General features: G+C 51.6%; 1 protein-coding gene across 3 annotated transcripts in view; it reads right to left on the bottom strand.

Moving 5' to 3' along the window:
* Positions 1-23,691, bottom strand: part of NACC2 (NACC family member 2) — a 97,334-nt gene that overhangs the window by 28,500 nt on the left and 45,143 nt on the right. For all 3 annotated transcript variants that reach the window (XM_033238579.1, XM_033238581.1, XM_033238580.1), the window contains exon 2: positions 21,895-22,839. In XM_033238579.1, coding sequence (XP_033094470.1) covers positions 21,895-22,780 — 886 coding nt within the window. In that variant the 5' untranslated portion in view covers positions 22,781-22,839. The remainder of the gene's footprint in view (positions 1-21,894; positions 22,840-23,691) is intronic.

Raw genomic sequence — 23,691 nt, 5'->3', positions numbered from 1 at the left:
GCGAGGTGGTGGGCGCCTGTAGTCCCAGCTACTCGGGAGGCTGATGCAAGAGAGTGGCGTAAAGCCGGGAGGTGGAGCTTGCAGTGAGCTGAGATCCGGCCACTGCACTCCAGCCCGGGCAACAGAGTGAGACTCCGTCTAAAAAAAAAAAAAAAGAAAAAAGAACAAGAAAACACAGAACTTTTCCTTAAAGGAAAATTAGAGGGCAATCTCTCGTGAACATGGCAACATAAATCCTAAAGAATATATTAGAAAATAGAAACGTATGATCTCATCCCACACAGCTAGTGGCCACTCATGGAACTGATTTAACCCACATGGCTTTTACCGCTGCCTCCAGGCCCTGGCTCTGTATTCCCACCTCCTCTAACTGTGAGGTTTTGGCATCTGCACCAACACCCACAGTTGATGTGTACGGGCAGCTCTTCAACAGCTTTCCTGATGTTCAGGCCTGGTGCTCTGCAAAAATGAATGGAGGGGGCGGGGGTGGGGGCAAGGGGCATCCTCTGCAGCACCCTGGGTGCCCAGGGTAAATGAATAGGGGGCAAGGGGCATCCTCTGCAGCACCCCCAGTCCTCACTGCCCAGGTCTGGCCACAGAAGGGACGATTTCCCTCCCTCTGGACTCCTGGAATCCCACCGGCCTTTTCTGTCTGAGGCACTGTGTAGGACTTTTAACACTGAGGAGGATCCATGGCTCCGGAGAGCCGTCCAAAAGGAGGGGAAAGAATATTAGCAAGCCGCGTCCAGAGGAATGTGTAACAGAAGGCTGCCACAGCGCAACTAGGATGCATTTATTCCAGGAATACGAAGTTATTTCAATATTTGGAAAAGCAGTCATGCAACTAAGCACATTAACAGAAGAGGAAAACCACAGGACTATTACAAATGCTTAGAGAAAGCTTTTGTTACAATGCAACACTTACAAGGAAAAAAAAACTCTCTTAACCTAGGAAATGAAATAAATTTCCTTAATCTGATAAAATGTATCACAGTAAGGCCTAAAGCAAATATCCTACTTAAAGAGGAACAGTGAAAGCTTTTCCTGAGTTGAGAAATGAGACAGGGATATGTAAGAAGTTCTGGCCAGTTCAATGAGTCAAGAAAGGAAACAAAAAGGTTAAAATTAGAAATAAAGAAATTGTGGTTATGAGCAGATGACATGTCTGTATCCAAAACAGGCTGGGCGTAGTGGCTGATGCCGGTAATCCCAGCAGTTTGGGAGGCCGAGGTGGGCGGATCACTTGAGATCAGGAGTTCCAGACCAGCCCGTCCAACATGGTGAAACCCATCTCTACTAAAAATACAAAAATTAGGCTGGGCACGGTGGCTCATGGCTCATGCCTGTAATCCTACCACTTTGGGAGGCTGAGGCGGGTGGATCACCAGACTAGCCTGGCCAACATGGCAAAATTCCATCTCTGTAACCCCGTCTCTACTAAAAATTACAAAAAAATTACCCAGGCATGGTGGCAGGTGCCTGTAATCCCAGCTACTCGGGAGGTTGAGGCAGGAGAATCACTAGAACTATGGAGGCAGAGGTTGCCGTGAGCCGAGATCACACTGCTGAACTCCAGCCTCGGCAACACAGCAAAACCCCGTCTCAAAAAAAATAAAATAAGTTGGGCATGGTAGCAGACACCTGTAATTCCAGCTACTTGGGAGGCTGAGGTAGGAGAATCACTTGAGCCCAGGAGGCAGAGGCTGCAGTGAGCCAAGATCGTGCCATTGCACTCCATCCGTCCTGGGTGACAGAGTGAGACCCTGTCTCAAAAATAAAATAAAATAATAAAATGCAAAATAATCTGCAGGTAGACTCTCAGAGTAAACCAGTGAGTTAGCAAGGTAAGCAGACTCCAAAGATAATCCAATTTGTTTCTATATATTAGTAACAAACATGAAAAAAAGAAAGTTAAGTAGTGTAATTCAAATTAAAAAATGAACTTCTGGCCGGGCGTGGTGACTCACGTCTGTAATCCCAGCACTTTGGGAGGCCAAGGTGGGTGGACATCTGAGGTCAGGAATTCGAGACCAGCCCAGCCAACACGGTAAAATCCCGTTTCTACTAAAAATACAAAAATTATCCAGATGTGGTGGTGGGCGCCTGCAACTCCAGCTACTCGGGAGGCTGAGGCAGGAGAGTCACTTGAATTCGGGAGTTGGAGGTTGGAGTGAGCCGAGATCTGCCACCGCACTTCAGCCCAGGTGACAGAGCGAGATTCTCAAAAAAAAAAAAAAAAAAAAGAATTTCTAGGAATCAATCTTTTTAAAAAAAGATGTGCAGAGAACTACAAAATATCCTAAGAAAAATGGGGACAGACATAAATAAACAGAAGGACACACCACGCCCATGGATTGGAAGACGCAATATGGTAAAAATGTCAGGTCACCCCGCATCAGTCAACAGAACCAATGAAATCCTAATCAAATTCCAGCAGGGGTGTGTGTGTGTGTGTGTGTGTGTGTGTGTGAGTGATATTTGGTAATCTACCTCTGAAAAGCCTATGAAAATGCAAAAAATAGCCAACGCAAGGCAAATCATAAGGAACTCAAACCTGAAATAGTTAGAGAAAATATTTAGAGAGATTTAGAAAAAAAAATGGTAAAAACATGTACTGCCATAGGGAAAAACAGAGAGATCAAGGGTATAGGACAGAGTTCAAATACAAACACATATTTTACAGACACCTCATACACAGCAAAGGGCCCCTGCAGGCCAGCGGTGGAAAAGACCTTCTCGGTGAGAACGTAGGTCAACTGGAAAGTAAAATGGGGACAAGTGCGTTCTGAGCCCTGGATCGCATCACACACACAAATCCATGCCAGATGTACTACAGACCTGAAAGTCTTTAATAATAAATCATAAGAGAGACCGAATCTTGACTATCAGGAAAGAAAAATAGGAAGAGACAAAGAAACAAGGAAAGGAGGAAGGTCACGAAGAACCCTGGAGTGCTGATTGCGTTGGGGAGTATCAGTATGAACTCACAATTCTTGTTTTTGTTTTTTTTTTTTTGAGACGGAGTCTTGCTCTGTCGCCCAGGCTGGAGTGCAGTGGCCGGATCTCAGCTCACTGCAAGCTCCACCTCCCGGGTTCACGCCATTCTCCTGCCTCAGCCTCCCGAGTAGCTGGGACTACAGGCGCCCGCCATCTCGCCCGGCTAATTTTTTGTATTTTTTTTTAGTAGAGACGGGGTTTCACCGTGTTAGCCAGGATGGTCTCGATCTCCTGACCTCGTGATCCGCCCGTCTCGGCCTCCCTAAGTGCTGGGATTACAGGCTTGAGCCACCGCGCCCGGCCACAATTCTTAAATATATAAATTCTTAGCTCTCACTGCTAAAAGGCTATAAAAACAAAAACACTTAGTGGCAATAAACAAATCTAGCACAAAGATTCTGGTTTCTAAATTCCCCACTACAGGAGAAATAACTGATTCTAGGGCTAGGGACCAGAGAGTCTAGGATGAGCCTGGAATATTTTGCCGAAAAAGACAGCAAGAAAATGCTCTTTAAAAAAAAAAAAAAAAAAAAAAAAAAAAGCACTTTGGGAGGCCGAGACAGGCGGATCACGAGGTCAGGAGATCGAGACCATCCTGGCTAACATGGTGAAACCCCGTCTCTACTAAAAATACAAAAATCTAACCGGGCGAGGTGGCGGGTGCCTGTAGTCCCAGCTACTCGGGAGGCTGAGGCAGGAGAATGGTGTGAACCCGGGAGGCGGAGCTTGCAGTGAGCCAAGATGGCGCCACTGCACTCCAGCCCGGGAGACAGAGAAAGACTCCGTCTCAAAACAAAAAACAAAAAAAAAACCACCCAAAACTCTATACTGATGGTAAACAAATAGTAACAATAAACGAAGGAATAAAATCAGTGAGTGGGGGATATAGGGGAAGCTCTTTCCTACAAGATTGCTAACTAGTAAATATGGGAGCTGTGGAGTGAGAAATAATCGTAATTGGGGGTCAGGCACAGTGGCTCACGTCTGGAATCCCAGCACTTTGGGAGGCACTGGCGGGCAGATTACCTGAGGTCAGGAGTTTAAGATCAGCCTGGCCAACATGTTGAAACCCCATCTCTACAAAAAATACAAAAATTAGCCAGGCGTGGTGGTGGGTGCCTGTAATCCCAGCTACTTGGGAGGCTGAGGCAGCAGAATCACTTGAACCCAGGAGGCAGAGGTTGCAGTGAGCTGATATCACACCCCTGCACTCCAGCCTGGGTGACAGAGGGAGACTCCATCTCAAAAACCAAACCAAACCAAACAAAAACCAATCCTATCTGCACCCATCAGAGCAGTACCTGACTCAGACAGAAATCATCAGTAAATACTAGAGTTAAGAGAAGGCTGAGGACACACAGGATATTTACACAGCCTCTTCTCACAAAGGGGAGAGCAGTGACCACCTGGCAGAGACCACCTGCACCAAATCATCAAAGGAACATCACCAATATTGAGCCAAAGTGGTGTCACATGACTCCTATGACGCACTGAGAAGGTTTTGCTGCTGTGAACTGCAGCCAAAACGCACAACCTGACCCCAATCCTGAGATGAAACCTGACAAATCTAACGAGAGGGATATTCTACAAAATAATGAACTGTGCTTTCCAAAAGATCAGTGTCAGAAAAGACAGAGGCCGAGAAACTATTCTAGAGAATAAAGAGATGCAAGAGAAGAACCACAAAATGCAATGTGTGATTCTGGATTAAATACCACATCAGGGAAAAAATCACTGCTCTAAAGAACAATATTGAGACAATCGGGAAAATGTACAGTCTGTAGTTACATGAGGATGATGTATTGAGATAACATTTCTTGAATTTTGCACAGCGTATTGTGATTATGTAAGAGAATGTCCTTGTCTGTTAAAAAAAAAAAAAAAGTTCGGCCTTTAGATGTAAAGGGCATAATATCTGCAACTTACTTTCAAATGATTTAGTGAAAAACCTCTACGTGTAAAAAGAATGACAGAGCAGATGCGGTAAGTTCCTACCAATTGTGAAGGGGATACAGAGGTTCTCTGTACTTACAACTTCCCTGCAAGTTTAAAAGGATTTCAAAACAAAGTGTGTTTTTTGTTTTTCTACAAACATAGAACATCATCCTAATCCTGAGGGAGGAAACAAACTTCTTTAAATAGGATATAAAAACTGCTATTGTACAAAAAGTTTGATAAACCTCACTATAAAAAATTATATTAAGAAAACGGAAAGCTGCACAGTGGGAGAAGCTACTTACGCGTCTGACAAAGGATGTCAATCCACAGCGTAGAACGTTCAAAGTGGCAAGAGAAGAACAGATAACTCACTCTATGAGGAACTGGGGCAAAATATTTAAATAGGCACTTCCCAAAGGAGGATGTCCAAGTGGCTGATACGCCTATGAGAATGTGCCCAACGTCATGACTCATTATTGAAATTCTACCTAACACCACCGTGAGAGAATCAAGGATGGCAACTTGGAGATGCTCAACAATGCAACAACTACAATGTCCAGCATCTATTAAAAAAACAAACACGTGAAGGCCAGGTGCGGTGGCTCACACCTGTAATCTCAACACTTTGGGAGGCCGAGGTAGCCAGATCACAAGGTCAGGAAATTGAGACCATCCCGACTAACACGGTGAAACCCTGTCTCTACTAAAAATACAAAAAATTAGCTGGGCATGGTGGTGGGCACCCGTAGTCCCAGCTACTCAGGAGGCTGAGGCAGGAGAATGGCGTGAACCTGGAAGGCGGAGCTTGCAGTGAGCCGAGATGGCACCACTGCACTCCAGCCTGGGCGACAGAACGAGACTCCGTCTTAAAAAACAAACAAACAAACAAACAGAAAGGTCACCCTTAAAGAGAAGAAAAATCAGTAAAAACAGAAACAAACAAAAACAAAACAAAAACAAAAAACAGAAACAGACCAAGAAATGACAAAATGCTGGCATTAGCTGATAAAGGTTATTTTATATATACATACACACACACATAGATACATATACATATATATACAGATACCCATACATCTATACACATACACACACATACATATATACACACGTGTATTTATAAACATGATCAGAGCATTATAAAACAAAACAGGAATTCAATGAGGGGAGAAATGAAAAGTATAAAAAAAAGAACAAAACAGAACTTTAGAAAAGAAAGCCCTTGAGCATGAAGAAATCACAGCAGAGATTACTCGGCTGAAAGCCTATAGAAGAAAAAGTCTAAATAATAATCAGAACCTCAGTGACAAAAACATACATTTAGTTTAACTTCTAGAGGGTAAGGGGCAGAAGAATATTTGAAGACACAATAATTTTTAAAATCCCAAATTTAATTTTTTAAAAAAGTATAAATGTCCATGTTCAACGAATCCTGAGCAGAATAAACACAAAGCAACACAAAGGCATACAAGAAGCAAATTGCTACAAATGTGAGATAAAAGCAGCCTGAAAAGAAAACACAATAAACACAGAAGAACATAGATAAGGATGACTGTGATTTCCTGGGCAATTGAGAAGACGAAGAATATGACATCCTTAAAGTACTGAAAGCAAAAAAAAAAAAAAACCCCGTCAACCTAGAATTCTATATGCAGCAAAAGTTTCCTTGAAAAATGAAAGTGACAATAAATTGCATAAGGAAAGCTGATGCCTTTTATTGTATGTAAGGTATACCTCACTTGGGCAGATATTTTTATATAAAGTTTTTTCTTTTTTTGAGATGGAATCTCACTCTGCTGCCCAGGCTGGAGTGCAGTGGTGCGATCTCAGCTCATTGCAACCTCTGCCTCCCGGGTTCAAGCTCTGCCTCAGTCTCCCGAATAGCTGGGACTACAGGCCCACACCACCACGCCTGGCTAATTTTTGTATTCCATTGTATGGCCACACCACAGTTTGTGTACTTATTACTAATTACTCATTAGTAATTATGAAGTAAGCTGCCACGAACATGTGCATACGTGATTTTGTATGCACTTGAGTTTTCTTTCTTTTTTTTTTTTTGAGACAGAGTCTGGTTCTGTCACTCAACTCAGGCTGGAGTGCAGTGGCGCAATCTCGGCTCACTGCCTCCCGGGTTCAAGTGATTCTCCTGCCTCAGCCTCCCAAGTAGCTGGGATTACAGGCACCCGCCACCACACCTGGCTAATTTTTTGTATTTTTAGTAGAGATGGGGTTTTACCATGTTGGCCAGGCTGGTCTCGATCTCCTGACCTCAGGTGACCCACCCACCTCGGCTTCCCAAAGTGCTAGGATTACAGGCATAAACTCCCATGCCTGGCCAAGTTTTCGTTTCTATTGGGTCAATTAACCTAAAGAGTAGGACTGAAAGTCATATGGTTTAAAAAAAAAAAAAAATGAAAACTTAAGTGCATACAAAATCAGGTATGCACACGTGTGTTCATGGCAACTTAGTTCATAATCACTAAAATCCTAATGTCCTTTAACCGGTGAATGCATACACAAATTGTGGTGTGGCCATACAATGGAATACTACTTACTCAGCAACAAAAAGAATGAAATGCTAACACATGTGAATCTCTAATGCATTCAGATCCAAGAGGCCACATAACTGCATACAACGCCATCTATAAGCCAGGAAACAGATTAGTGGTGGCCGGGAGTCAGGGGACGCGGGGCAGAAATGACCACAAAGGGGCAGGATGAGTTCAGAGTGATGAGATTGTTCTGTATCCTGACCAGGGAGGTGACTACATAACTATAAGTTTTGTTGTTGTTTTTTTTGAGATGGAGTCTCACTCTGTCGCCCAGCTGGAGTGCAGTGGGTCAATCTCGGCTCACTGCAAGCTCTGCCTCCCGGGTTCACACCATTCTCCTGCCTCAGCCTCCCGAGTAGCTGGGACTACAGGTGCCTGCCACCGTGCCTGGCTAATTTTTTGTATTTTTTAGTAGAGACGGGGTTTCACCGTGTTAGCCAGGATGGTCTCGATCTCCTGACCTCGTGATCCACCCAACTCAGCCTCCCAAAGTGCTGAGATTACAGGCGTAAGCCACCACGCCCGGCCAACTATATGCATTTTTTTAAACAACAGGCTGGGCATGATGGCTCATGCCTATAATCCCAGCACTTTGGGAGGCCAAGACAGGTGGATTGCTTGAGCCCAGGAGTTCCAGATCAGCCTGGGCAACGTGCTGAAATCTTGTCTCTACAAAAAAAATCCACAAAAATTAGCTGAGTGTGGTGGCATGTGCCTGTAGTCTCGGCCACTCAAGAGGCTGAGATGGGAGGATGGCTTGAGCCCGGGAGGCAGAGAGTATAGTGAGCTGAGATCGTGCCACTGCATTCCAGCCTGGGCAACAGAGTGAGATCCTGTCTCAAAAAGTAATAATAATATAAATTGTTTTGAACCTCCAAATTGTACACCAAAGAGTAAATGCTACAATATGTAAAATTTTAAAGTTATTAAAAATGGAAAAAGGTTATTTTATGGTAAAAATAATAACATCAGGCTTATAGCATATGAAGAAGTAAAGTGCAGGACAACATTAGCACAAAGGACTGGGGAGGAGGAACATGAGAAGACACTGTTTTAAGAGTCCTAAGTTATGCATGAGGGGCGTCGCACAATTGAGGAGGTGGGCTGAGGTACGTGAGAGATGCTACCGTGTGGTCTAGAGCAATCGCTAAACAACTGAAGCAGAAGCAGAAATAGCTAGTAAGCAGGCGTGGAGCTGAATACGAACACTGGATCATAGTCAACAGAGAAACATACAGGGAAGGAGAAAAGGTAAATGAACAAATTGCAGGATGGCAGACGTACACCTAAAGCCACTGAAAGTTACATCAAATGTAAATGGTCCAAAGATTCCAAATAAAAGGCAGATTGTTAGACTGCATAAAAATGCAAATCCCAACCATATGCTGTCTCTAAAAAATATACTTTAAGACACAGGTAGGTTAAAAGTAATAGGACAAAAAGAGCCAAAACCATGCAAATACTAAATATAAGAAAGCTGAAATGCTATGGTAATACCAAAGTAGACTTCAGAGATGGATAAACGACATGAAAGACCATTACTATGACTAGAACAAGATAAAAGAGAAAATCCTAATAGTTCTATGTCTAAAGTAATATTGATAATTAAAGTCAATTGCAATTGGTAAGAATGCTGCTAATTACAGTAAATTGGTAATTAAAAGCCTTTCCACAATTAACAACAGCAACAAACCCCAGGCCCAAGGGGCTTCACTGGTAAGACAAGTCTATCAAACGCTTCAACAACGTCAAGCTTACATCAACTCTTTGAAAAAATAAAGGAGAAGGGAACGTAAAGCCCACACAGATACCAAAACCAGACAAAGACATTAGAGCAAAATTACAGATCAATAACCTTCATCAACATAAATGCAAAATTTCTTGAGAAAATTTCAGCAAGTTGAATCTACCAATATATGTAAACACTGTAATACAAAATGACCAAGTGAGGTTTATTGCAGGAATGCAAGGATGGTTCAATAGTGGAACAGTAACTGATGCAATACACCATATGAACAAAATTAAGGACACCCACAAAATCACTTGCATAGATAGAAACTTCCACAAATTGATCAAATGCAGCCATGAAAAACCTACAGGTGACATCACACGTAACAAAGAAAGGCTGAATGATCCCCCCCCTCCCCGCCGAGAGAAAGCATGGCAAAGATGTCTGTTCTCACCACTTCCACTCAATCTGGAGTGGAGATCCAGAAATACAAGGCATGAAAACTGGAAAGGATGTAGTAAAACTGTCATTATTCACAAACAGGATGATGGCCTACGTAGGAAATGTCAAGGAATTTACAGAAAGCTATAAGAACTAATCACTAAAGGTAGCAAGGTTATAGAATACAAGGTCAACATACAAAAAAATCAACTTTATTCCTAAGTACTGACAATAAACAATTGGAAAATGAAATTATAAACAATATAATTCACAAATGCACCAAATTAAAACCAAACAGGAGAACGGAGAAATACATGCAAAAAATATGTAACGTCAGCAGTTCTACTCCTAGGTATGTAAGTAAACATATGGAAAACATGCGTCTGTAAAGACCTGTACATGAATGTTCACAGCCACATTATTCTTTTTTTTGTTTTGTTTTTTTTTGTTTTTGAGACAGAGTCTGGCTCTGTCACCCAGGCTGGAGTGCAATGGCCGGATCTCAGCTCACTGCAAGCTCCGCCTCCCGGGTTCACACCATTCTCCTGCCTCAGCCTCCCGAGTAGCTGGGACTACAGGCGCCCACCACCTCGCCCAGCTAGTTTTTTGTATTTTTTAGTAGAGACGGGGTTTCACCGTGTTAGCTAGGATAGTCTCGATCTCCTGACCTCGTGATCCGCCCGTCTCGGCCTCCCAAAGTGCTGGGATTACAGGCTTGAGCCACCGCGCCCGGCCCACAGCCACATTATTCAAAATAGCCAACAAGTGGAAAAATTCCGAAAGTCCATCAACTACTGAACTGATAAATAAAATGTGGTATTATCCACACAGTGGAATCTGACTTTGCAAGGAAAACATGGCCGGGCACAGTGGCTCACGCCTGTAATCCCAACACTTTGGGAAGCCAAGGCAGGTAGATGGTTTGAGCCCAGGAGTTCAAGATCAGCCTGGGCAACATGGTGAAACCCTGTCTCTACAAAAATCCAAAAAAATTAGCCAGGCGTGGTGGCGCACGCCTGTAGTTCCAGCTACTCTGGGGGCTGAGGCTGGAGGACTTCTTGAATCTGGGAGGCAGAGGCTGCAATGAGCAGAGATCATGCCACTGCACTCCAGCCCGGGTGACAGAGTGACAGTGAGACCCTGGAGAGAGAGGGGAGGGGAGGGGAGGGGAGGGGAGGGGAGGGGAGGGAAGGGAAGGGAAGGGAAGGGAAGGGAAGGGAAGGGAAGGGAAGGAAAAAGGAAAGGAAAAAGGAAAGGAAAAAGGAAAGGAAAAAGGAAAGGAAAAAGGAAAGGAAAGGGAAGGGAAGGGAAGGGAAGGGAAGGGAAGGGAAGGGAAGGGAAGGAAGGAAGGAAGGAAGGAGGGAAGGAGGGAAGGAGGGAAGGAAGGAGGGAAGGAAGGGGAAAGGAAGGAAGTAAGCAAGTGTTCTTGGCTGGGCACAGTGGCTAATGCCTGTAATCCCAGCACTTTGGGAGGCCAAGACAGGCAGATCACTTGAGGTCAGGAGTTGGAGACTAGGCTGGCCAACGTGGTGAAACCTCGTCTCTACTAAAAATACAAAAAATCAGCTGCCATGGTGGCGGGCCCCTGTCATCTCAGCTACTCAGGAGGTTGAGGCAGAAATCGCTTGAACCCAGGAGGTGGAGGTTGCAGTGAGCCGAGATTGCACCACTGCACTCGAGCCTGGGTAACAGAGCGAGATAGGATTTGAGAAAAAAGAAAGGAAAAGTGAGGCACTGACATATTCTTCAACACGGGTGACTCCCGATGCCAAAAGGAAAAAGCCACTCACAGTATATCATATGACTGCATTGCTCTGAAGTGCCCAGAATAGGAATCTACACACCAAGTAGACTAGTGCTTGTCTAGGGCCAAAGGGAATACGGGGAAATAGAAATGTCTGCCAAACGGCATGGGGTTTCTTTGGGGGATGACAGAAATATTCTAAAATTGATTGTAGTGATGGCCACACAGATCTGAATACACACACACACACACACACACACACATACACAAACCACTGGATTATTACTTTAAACGGAGGAACAGTACGGCATATGAATTATGTCTCAATAAAGTTATTACATATATGAATGACATCCATATACTAAAAGCCAGGAGAAATTACAACGGCAAGAAATTGAGAGAAGTACTTTCCTCAAGTACTAACTAAGAAAAGTACTTTTCTTAGAAGCCTCAATATTGTTAAGAGGTCAGTTCTTCTCAAACTGATCCACAGATTCAACGTAACATCAATCAACATTTTAGTAATCTTTTAGTTAGAGATCAGCAAACAGCAAAGAACTGTGATAATCCTTCAAAACAATTTCTTTCTTCTTTTCTTTTTTTTTTTTTTTTTTTGAGACAGAGTCTCACTCTGTGGCCCAGGCTGGAGTGGCACGATCTTGGCTCACTGTAACCTCCGCCTCCTGGGTTCAAGTGATTCTCTCGCCTCAGTCTCCTCAGCAGCTGGGATTACAGGTGCCCGCCACCACACCGGCTAATTTTTGTATTTTTAGTAGAGACGGGGTTTCACCATGTTGGCCAGGCTGGTCTCGAACCCCTGGCCTCAGGTGATCTGTCCATCTCAGCCTCCCAAAGTGCTGGGATTACAGGTGTCAACCACCGCATCTGGCCCAAAACAATTTTCAATAAGAAAATGAAGTTGAAGACCTACGCCACCTGACTTCAAGACTTATTTAAAGCTACAGTAATCCTGACAGTGGGATATCTGGCATCAGCACAGACACACAGGTCAATGGAACCGAACAGAATCCAGAAACAGGCCTGCACGTACATAGTCGATTGATTCTTGTCAAAGGTGTGAAGGGACTGGACGTCTACAGGGAAAGGAAATGAACCTTCCCACTGCCTGAGCCCTTCTGCAAACATGAGCCCAACACGAACCGTCCGCCGGAACATCAGAGCAAAAACGCTAAGACTTTCACAAGAAAACACACACACAGACAGACACACAGACACAGAGACACACAAAGACACACACACAGACACACAGACACATACACAGACACATACACACATACACAGAGACACACACACATACAGACATATACAGACACACACACACATACACACACACACATATACACAGACACACACAGATGCACAGACACACATACACACACACAGACACATACACACAGACACACATATACACAGACACACACACATATACACAGACACACACAGATGCACAGACACACATACACACAGACACACATACACACAGACACACACAGACACATACACACACACACAGACACACACAGACACACATACACATATACACAGACACACACAGATGCAGACACACATACACACACACAGACACATACACAGACGCACACACACAGACACACACAGACACACATACACACACACACATATACACAGACACACACAGATGCACAGACACACATACACACACACAGACACATACACAGACGCACACACACATACACACACAGACACACATACACACATACACAGACACACATACAGACACACATACACACACACACACAGACACACATACACACACACACATATACAGACAGACACAGATGCACAGACACACATACACACAGACACATACACAGACACACACACACAGACACACATACACACAGACACACACAGACACATACACAGAGATAAGACACAGACACATGCACAGAGACACACATACACACAGACACACAGAGACACACACACACACAGACACACATACACAGAGACAGACACACACAGACACAGTATTGCCCCATCCCTAATGGGCAGGAATTCACACAGAGACACAGAATTTTAGGTAGACAAAGACTTCTCCAACAGGCTACAAAAAGCACTAGCCATAAAATATAACATTAATAAATTGATCTTCATCAAAATTTAAAACTTCTGGTCTTTGAGAGTCACCATTACGATAATGAAAAGGCAGGTCAGACTAGGAGAGAGTGCCTGCAATAAACATATGTGAACTTACTTGCAAATTATATAGGAAACTCTTTTTTTTTTTTTTTTTTTTTTGAGACGGAGTCTCGCTCTGTCGCCTGGGCTGAAGTGCAGTGGCCGGATCTCAGCTCACTGCAAGCTCCGCCTCCCGGGTTCACGCCATTCTCCTGCCTCAGCCTCTCGAGAGAGCTGGGACTACAGGCGCCCGCCACCTCGCCCGGCTAGTTTTTTTTTTGTATTTTTTTTAGTAGAGAACGGGGTTTCACCGTGTTAGCCAGGATGGTCTCGATCTCCTGACCTCCTGATCCACCCGTCTCGGCCTCCCAAAGTGCTGGGATTACAGGCTTGAGCCACCGTGCCCGGCCTTAAAATTCAATGTTTAAAAAATGGACAAAAGATCTGAAGACACACGTCACAATAAAAGTTATAAAGTATGGCTTATTCAACCTGTAAAACATGCTCAGCCTTATTGACCATCAGGGAAATGCAAATCGAAACGACAAGGGATGTCATCGATATTTCACCCACTAGGAAGGGCTGAAACGTTCAGGCTGACAGAGAACACCGGCTGCTGTAAGGGCGTGGGGCGCCTGCCGTTCTCACCAGCTGCTGGTGGGAGTGCAGCCTCACGCAGCCCCTTGGCATCATGCATTCAACCGCACGACGAACAGAAACCATGACACACGGAAATATACAGGATCTACCGCTGCACGGTTCCATGCACAAGGATCCTATGAGAAGCAAAATGGCAGCAGGAGGCAGCAGGGTGGTGGTCCCGTGGGGCCAGGGTGGGGTGGACGATCCCATGCAAAGAACCCCAGGGTAACCCCTCCACAAGAGGAAACTATTCTGTATCTTGATTGCAACATCGCCCTTGATGGTACGGTGAACTCACTGACGGCACACTTTATACAGGATACAAATACTTCTGGTTTTTGTTTTCTGGTTGGGGACAGGGTCTCGCTCTGTTGCCCAGGTTGGAGCGCAGTGGCGAAATCTCAGCTCAATGCAGCCTCTGCCTCCTGGTTCGAGGAAACTATTCTGTATCTTGATTGCAACATCGCCCTTGATCGTACGGTGAACTCACTGACGGCACACTTTATACAGGATACAAATACTTCTGGTTTTTGTTTTCTGGTTGGGGACAGGGTCTCGCTCTGTCGCCCAGGTTGGAGCGCAGTGGCGAAATCTCAGCTCAATGCAGCCTCTGCCTCCTGGTTCAAGTGATTCTCCTGCCTCAGCCTCCAGAGTAGCTGGACTACAGGCGTGCAGCGCCACACCCTGCTAATTTTTGTATTTTTAGTAGAGACGGGGTTTCGCCACGTTGGCCAGGCTGCTCTTGAATTCCTGACCTTAAGAGATCTGCCTTGGCCGGGCGCGGTGGCTCAAGCCTGTAATCCCAGCACTTTGGGAGGCCGAGACGGGCGGATCATGAGGTCAGGAGATCGAGACCATCCTGGCTAACACGGTGAAACCCCGTCTCTACTAAAAATACAAAAACTAGCCGGGCAAGGTGGCGGGCGCCTGTAGTCCCAGCTACTCGGGAGGCTGAGGCAGGAGAATGGCGTAAACCTGGGAGACGGAGCTTGCAGTGAGCTGAGATCCGGCCACTGCACTCCAGTCCGGGCGACAGAGCGAGACACCGCCTCAACAAAAAAAAAAAAAAAAAAGATCTGCCCAGCTCAGCCTCCCAAAGTGCTAGGATTACAAGGGTTAGCCATCGGCCGGGCGCGGTGGCTCAAGCCTGTAATCCCAGCACTTTGGGAGGCCGAGACGGGCGGATCACGAGGTCAGGAGATCGAGACCATCCTGGCTAACACGGTGAAACCCCGTCTCTACTAAAAATACAAAAAAAAAAAAAAAACTAGCCGGGCGAGGTGGCAGGCGCCTGTAGTCCCAGCTGCTCGGGAGGCTGAGGCAGGAGAATGGCGGGAACCCAGGAGGCGGAGCTTGCAGTGAGCTGAGATCCGGCCACTGCACTCCAGTCCGGGCGACAGAGCGAGACACCGCCTCAAAAAAAAAAAAAAAACAAACAAGGGTTAGCCACCGTGCACGGCCAATACAAACACTTTAACAAGGAAAAAAGGTGCAGAGGAGAGAACAATGGCCTAGACGGGCCACACCACAGATGAGCCACATGTACAGGATGCTGATGAAAGCTGCCACACGGTCCAGTGCGGTGGTTCCCACCTGTAACCCCAGCACTTTGGGAGGCTGAGGCATGAAGATTGCTTGAGCCCAGGAGTTTGAGACCAACCTGGATAAAATAGCGAGACCTTGTCTCTATAAATAATTACAAAATTAGCTGGGCATAGCGGCACACAACTGTGGTCTCAGCTCCTCGGAAGGCTTGAGTTGCAGGGGTGTTGGCCCTTTAAAGCAAAAGGAACCCTTCCCCCTCCAACCCCTGCAGCCAACAGCACTCCTGGGTCTGCCCACCTCTGCCTGGGGCTTCCTTTTGGGCCCCATCCTATCCAGGCCAGAGATGAAGGCACCCTCTGCTCCCTGGGTGGCGGTGGGGGGCAGGGGGGAGGCTCTAACAGTGTGGACGCCCCCTTCCCAGGCCACGAGGCAGCAGTGGGGGGAGGACGGTGCGATTTGCACACCTGGCAACCTCAAGTCCAGCCCCTCTTCTCGCTTCTCTCTGGGAACCCCAAACAACAGTCCTGAGTTTTGAGCTGCTGGTAGGAGCAGCCTCGGACACACAGATCTGCCCCCCGACCAGGCAGAAGTGCCTTCCGGATGGGCGATGGTGGGGGGTGGGTGGCTGCAACGGAGACCACCATAGCCAGCAGCCCTGGCCACCTGGGTTCTGTGGCCCAGGAACGGGAGCAGCCTACCCAAACCTAGGTGTTCAGCCAAGGGCTGGACGGAGTCAGCGCTGACCTTGCAGGTCACCCTGAAAAGGGTGGGGCCTGGAGCAGCCCTCTCCCGATGAGCAGAGCCAGGACGCCAGGACAGATGTGCTGCTGTGTGCCAGGACCCGCGCCCAGGAGCATCTGTCCAGGGTCCAGGATGTGGGCAGCTGGGCTGAGGCTGGACGGGAGGGTCGCCCAGAGCCTGAGCAGTTCCAACTCTGCCTGTTTTGCCTGAGTTCAGGCTGCCCCATGGAAGTGGGTACTGACCTTACGGATGGGTGCCTGACCTTCATGCCCCGCAGAGAGGCACACAGGGCACACTGGGTGGACCCCAGAGAGGTGGGGGTGGGGGTGGGGGTGGGGGTGGGGGTGGGGGTGGGGGGGCAGAAGGGAAGGGGAAATGCATAGGACCACCCGCTCACAGGCCCACAGGCCCTGCAGCCAGAGCTGGCCCCTCCCCAGAAAGGGTTCCTGTCCTGGACACACAGGCCCTGTGGCCAGAGCTGTCCCCTGCTGGGAAAGGGTTACCGTGGAAGTGTGTGGCTGGTGTCCATACCCAGGCGTGGCTCTGTCTCCACCAGCCACACAGAGTGACATCTGTCAGCTGCAATTAAACATCTGCCTGCCCGAAGCCACTGCTGAGGGCGTGAAAAGGACGGCCAGGGGAGCCCCGTCAGGCACAGGAGGGGGTGCAGGTGCAGGTCCGGGCAGCCCCCTCCCCTTCAGAAGACAGGAGAGAAGCCCCAGCATGGCACCAACCCTTCCCTCGCTGTGCCCTCTGCAGCCTGCCACGCCACAGGTGCCTGTCGTGCCCTCTGCGAGCTCCATGTCCCTGCCCCTGGACCTCAGCGGCCTGCCACGCCACAGGTGCCTGTCGTGCCCTCTGCAAGCTCCATGTCCCTGCCCCTGGACCTCAGCGGCCTGCCGCGCCACAGGTGCCTGTCGTGCCCTCTGCGAGCTCCATGTCCCTGCCCCTGGACCTCAGCGGCCTGCCGCGCCACAGGTGCCTGTCGTGCCCTCTGCGAGCTCCATGTCCCTGCCCCTGGACCTCAGCGGCCTGCCGCGCCACAGGTGCCTGTCGTGCCCTCTGCGAGCTCCATGTCCCTGCCCCTGGACCTCAGCGGCCTGCCGCGCCACAGGTGCCTGTCGTGCCCTCTGCGAGCTCCATGTCCCTGCCCCTGGACCTCAGCGGCCTGCCGCGCCACAGGTGCCTGTCGTGCCCTCTGCGAGCTCCATGTCCCTGCCCCTGGACCTCAGCGGCCTGCCGCGCCACAGGTGCCTGTCGTGCCCTCTGCGAGCTCCATGTCCCTGCCCCTGGACCTCAGCGGCCTGCCGTGCCACAGGTGCCTGTCGTGCCCTCTGCGAGCTCCATGTCCCTGCCCCTGGACCTCAGCGGCCTGCCGCGCCACAGGTGCCTGTCGTGCCCTCTGCGAGCTCCATTTCCCTGTCCCTGGACCTCAGCGGCCTGCCATGCCACAGGTGCCTGTCCTCAGCTTGGGTGACAACAGCCACCCTCACCATGATGAAATAACCGTCAGGGCCCCGTGCTGTCCTCTGTCCTGGGGTGAAAGCAGCAGCCATGCCCATCTCGGCTGCGCTGCAGGGACCTGTGGATCCAGATGCGCCAAGGAGACCACAGGAACAGACCCCTGAGTGCAGCTGGGGAGCCCCCACCCCAAGCCCAGCCGCAGCTGGCACTGCCCACCAGGCCTGCTGCCTTGCCCAGGGAAGTCCCTGGCTCCTGGAGTCACTGCTGGACGTTCAGGTGCCCCCGAGCCCTGAGAGCCAGCAGGAACGCAGCCACACCCTCTGGGGGAATGAACGCGGGTAGGCGAGGAAGGGGGCCTGAAGAGGAAAGGGCCTGCTGCTCAGGCCACAGCACGACCAAGTCCTGAGGCTCGGGCTCCCTCTGGCCGGCCCACCTCCTGCTCTCTCCAGGGGCTGGCCCCTAAAACTCGTCCCCGTGGTGGGGGGGTAGGGATGGGGGTGCAGGGGGGGTAGGGATGGGGGTGCAGGGGGGGTAGGGATGGGGGTGCAGGGGAGGCAGAGGCAGGCATTTCGCAATCTCTAGCTCAGATGCAGGGCCCCTGATGAGGCGAGGCAGGTACGCCTGTGCTTCACTCCCCGGGAGGTTTCCCCATCAGCCAGAGGGGAACTGCACTGGGCGTTTTTCCCTTCTGGTGGATACGATGTTTTTCTTTCACCCCTGGGTGCACCCCACCCCCAGCTCATCTGGCTCCGGGGTCTCCCATCGCTGCTGGCCACAGGGCCGGGAGGAAGGTCCCTGCCCGCCGCAGGGGTGATGGCTTAAGTCCCAGGAGGGTGCCATGAAGTGACTGCTGCAGAGATGAGGGCTGCTGGGTGGGAAGCATTGAACGTCCCGAGCCAGAGTCCACCCGATGGGGCCTGCCTCGCTGGGTGTGGGGGGCCTGGACTCGGACCCGTCAACCTCACACACCCAACACAGAGCCTTCTCAGCAGCTTCACTCCTGACTGCAACAAATTGAAAACAACCTAAATGTCCTTTGATAAGACCCTGGATAAATCAAACGTGGCGGCTCCTTCTGACAGGTGGCGACGTGGGACCTGGAGGGAGGAGAGGCACGAGACTGACGTCACGTGGAGACCCTCACCGTGAGGCCACATAGACCATGGGACGGGGGCTGCCCTGGGGTTGAAAAGCAACTAACTTTATCTGTAATATTTTGACTTATTTCAAAAACAAGAGAACAGCCCTACAGGACAAGCTGTCCATGGTTCTTAACGCGAGAGACGGTGGAACAGGCATACGCATTACCACATGCCGAGATGCAGCTCCGGGACCCTCAGCAATCACTCAGCCCGCCTCTCACTCGACAAGTAGGGAGACTGAGGCCAGAGAGGAGGAGCTCAGCCCGCAGGGACCTTAGAACACGCTGGTCCTACGAGCCCAGACACAGCTGCCTGACTCCATTTCTGCATGGCCTGGCGAGGGCAGCAGCCAGCCTCCTACATGGGTGTAAGGACGTTCCCCGGACGAGCCCAGGGCACGGAGAGCACGGGGCACAGGAAGCCAACACCCAGGGGCAGCTCTGGGTCAGGGGACGGCCCCTCCCTCTACCTGCTCCCCCCATGGCACCGCCAACCCAGCACACCCAGCGACGCCAGCAACGTCACAGCCAGTAACCTAGATTTTAACCAAGAAATCACACACCCCCTTTCTCTGTCCCACTTATGGGCTTGCCGAACAGAAAAACCACGACAAGAAACCCAGACTGTGGCATCCAGAGCCAAACTGTATGGTAGGTGGGCGGGAGCAGGCCTGGCCTCCCAGCCGCCCACTTTCCACCACGCTGGCGTCAGCGATACCCGTGCAAAGGCAGAGACTGCCTCGCAGCACCTGCGGCCTGGACAAGGCCCTGCAGGAAACATGGCCTTGGGGGCATCCCCGCCCCTCCGCCCCAGCAGGACTCTGTACCTCGTCTGGTCTGAGTACAGGGGAGTTGGAGGGAAGGACTTGCCAGAGCGGCTGCCTCCTGTTCCCACCCAACACACATCCGGGACTCCACAGAGCCGCTTCCTGGCTGCTGTCCTGCCTGCTTCCCGAAAAGCCGTCAAGGCAGGTGGGCTTGAGGGCTTCTAGCTCACGAAGTCCAGGTGATGTGAGGGCTTAAGGCTGACCCAGCACCCAGGGGCAGATGCATGGGACAAGTCACGAGGCTTCACTGTGCTCCCAGCAAACCTGACACCCAGCCCTGCTTTCCATCACCCCAAACGCACCGAGGCCCAAGGTCACACTGGAGCAGCAGGGAGCTGTGCAGGGAGGACCCTGGGAAGATGTTTGGACACGTTGGGTCTATTTCCATCTCCATAGTGCAGCTTCCTGACCTGTCGGCAGGGCACTGTCTGGCTGCCATCATTAGGGGAAGTCCTCAGGGACTGCAGGGGTGGCTCAGCCTGTCTGGGGTTCTGCCCTGGGACCGGAGCCCATGGACAGAGCCCCTTCCCAACAGGGCCCCTGGGTGGGCCTTGGGAGCCTTCCCCAGCAGCCTCTGGCTGGTCCCCTGCCTTCCCCAGGGCCGCTGTCAGCAGGCGCAACGGGATAGTACACACAGGGCGGACTCCCCGGAGGCCTCAGCCAGCTGGGTCCACAAGCACTGACATCCTGTACGGCCTCTGTGGCAAGCTGGAGCCCAGTGTGCTCTGCCCTCGGGAAGGGCCAATTCAGTAGCTAGCACAACTCCTGGTCTCAGGAAAAATCCAGCCCTACCCCCTACCACTAAACGAAAACAAAAGCTGTGAAGTCCAGATCTAGATGGCCTGTGAGCTGGCATTCTGTAGGATTCATGCAAACACAGCAATATACATTTAAATAAAGTGCGGAGTTCTCAGGAAGATACCACAGAGCCCAGAGCACCTGCTGCCAAAGCAGTGGTTTCTCCTGCAGGTGGAGAGGGAGCCAGGTTGGCCAAAGCAGAGGCTACCTCGCTGTTCTGGCTGTGGTGGCACATGCTGCACAGGGACCCAGCTGACCTAGGAGTCTGAGCTGGTGGGTGGTCCTGGCCCCCTCTGCCCCCAACCAGCATTGCAGGAGGGGAAGGGCAGGAGGGAGTCCAATCAGGGCATGAGGATAGGTGTGGTGGGGTGGAGAGTCCCCATGCTGCCCCTCGGGGCCCATCACCTGCCCGCTGCTGGCACTATGCGCCCACACCCAGGCCCAGGCCGCTGCATACAGGCCCTGCATGCAGACCAGCCAGGCGGCCAGCCCAGACACAGTCAGGTTGCGGGGACACCCGATTCTGGGCACCAACTGTGGGACTCTGCCCAGCAAAGCCTGAACAGTCTCCAGAGGCTGTAACCCAGGAATCTCAAATTAGGGCAACCTGGGTTTGCGGGTCCCAGGATGGGGAGCAGTCCTTGAAAGAAAGGAAGAGAGAGGAGGGAGGACAACCACTCACTCAGCTCAGTGCAGCGGGCACTTACTGGCCCGTCCCTGCTGCGTGCGGGGCCTGGAGAGGTGGTGGCAAAGGGGCTGAGTTCAGGGGAGCCTCTGGACCTCGCTGGGTGAGGTTAAAGGGGAAGTAGGCGGGTCCTCCTGGACACCTTGTGGCTCCAGGCCCTTCACAGATGGGGAATGTGAGCTCTCGGGCAGGTCCCTGGGCCACAGACGCCTGAGTTTCCTCATCTATCCAGTGGAGACAAGACCCTTCCTACAGGCTGGCAGAGTCTCCCAGGAGTTCCTGTCTCATCCAAGACCAAGTTTGAACTCCTTGGTGAACGGAGCTCCGCCACCTCCTCCAGGCTTGGTGGGGGGCTCCCCTGTGGCCCCACAAGCCTCCAGCCCAGCGGCCTCCTGAGCCGCCCTGGTCCCAGGCATGCCCTGCTTCCCAGCCAGGTGGTGTGGGGCTCCACCCTGTCTCGCATTACCTGCATAGCTGCCAGAGGCCTTGATGTACATCTGGCCATACTGCTCCTCCACCATGGTGTCGTAGGCCTCGTCGTCTTCCTCATCCTCCTCATTGTGGTACGAGGTGGGGCTGTCGGTGGTGGGCAGGCTGCTGGCGCCCGGACTGGTCCGCTCCCCCTGGGGGTAGGGCATCTGCTGGATGCCGGGGATGAGGGTGGCCAGGCTGGGCACCCCGTAGTAGGAGACTCGGGGCAGTTTGAGAGGGGCTGCGCCCGCCGCCACCGCAGCCCCTGCGGCCACCGCCACGCCGTCCCGGGGCCCCGTCTCCAGCGGACGCTTGGGGGCCAGGCCTGGGCCGGCCGGTGGCAGCTCCATGGCTTCATGCTTTATGCGGGTCAGCAGCGGGATGGGCACCGAGGGGGACACGACGTAGGGGGCGGCGGCGGCGGCGGCCGGCTGCAGCTGGTTGCAGGGGCTCTGGGGCTCGGAGCCGGCGTCCTCGATCACAGCGGTCTGCGAGTCGCAGTGGGGCGAGCTCACCTTGAACATGAGGTCGGTGCCGCGCTCCACGATGTGCTGGATCTGCAGGAAGCCGGCCGTGTACATGACCACGAGCTGCTCGCTGGCCGTCATGGTGAGCCTGCCCGTGTAGCAGAAGGACAGGATCTGCTGGAAGCAGGCGGGCGGCACCGAGCCGGGCAGCTCGAAGGCGTTCTTGCTGTTGCCGCTGAACAGGTCGCGGAAGTAGAGGCTGCTGGCGGCCAGCACCGCCCGGTGGGCCTTGAAGGCCTGGCCCTTGACCACGATGGACACATCGCAGTAGAGGCCCAGCAGGCGCTGCTCGTTCAGGCAGCCCAGCACTGTGTTCCCGAAGTTGGGGATCTCGATGTGCAGCATCTGAGACATGGCGGGCGGGCAGCGGCGGGGCTGGGCTCTCAGCGCGGGGCGGCCCTAGCGGGGCTCATCTGTGGGGGCAGGAGGCACGTGGTCAGTTCCTCCAGGCCCAAGGCTCCCCGCTCAAGGGGCGATTCCCACACCCACCCCCTCCCGCCAGGGGCTTACAAAGAGCGAGCCTTCCCCATGCACCCTCCCCTACCCGTCCCGGCTGGGACACTCCAGAGAAGGGACCCGGGGTCTCCCAGATGCCCTGGCAGAGGAGCGAAAGGGCCCAGCCAGCACTGCTGCAGACCCCGGGGGGCGCTGCCCGGCAGGAGTGCGGCCACACCACTCCCAGGGGGCTGCTCTTAGCGACTCGGTCTCAGCAGGCGAGGAGGAGCGCAGGCCTGAGCCTGCCCCGGGACCGGAGGTGGGGGATGCCGGGGAAGACGGGGGTGCCTCTGGGCAGGTCTGCAGCCACTATCCTTCCCTCAAAAAAGTTCCAGCCCGCACGGGAGCTCCCGGGAGGGGCCGCGCTGGAGCCGTGGGGAAGGAGGGAGGGAGGGGGTCTTTGGAGCTGTGCAGTTTGCGGTTTGCTTTCTCTCTCTTCCCTCTGAGCAGCCTCACAGCGGGCCCCTGGGGGGAAGGCGGGCCAGCGTCCCCTGGTCCCCCTGAGCCTCCCGGGCAGGTGGGGAGGGGCTGGTGGCGCCGGGAAGTCCGCTGAAGCCGCGTCCACTCCTCCCCGGAGCAGAGAGACCACCCTGGGCGCGCCCGCTCGCTTCTCCGGTGTTCTCCCGGCTCGGACCAGACCCAGGTTTCCGAGCCGCCGCCAGAGCAGGAGTTGGGAAGCCTGTCGCAACCCCACTCGCGGACGCCCCCCACCCCGCTCGCCTCGCTCCCGACGGCCCGGCCCCAACCCAGGTGACTACAGGGGTCCCAGC

This window comes from Trachypithecus francoisi, unplaced genomic scaffold, assembly GCF_009764315.1.
Source record: "Trachypithecus francoisi isolate TF-2019V2 unplaced genomic scaffold, Tfra_2.0 Lachesis_group16, whole genome shotgun sequence".
Classification (NCBI taxonomy): Eukaryota; Metazoa; Chordata; class Mammalia; order Primates; family Cercopithecidae; genus Trachypithecus; species Trachypithecus francoisi.
This window is presented reverse-complemented; position numbering and strand designations above follow the sequence as displayed.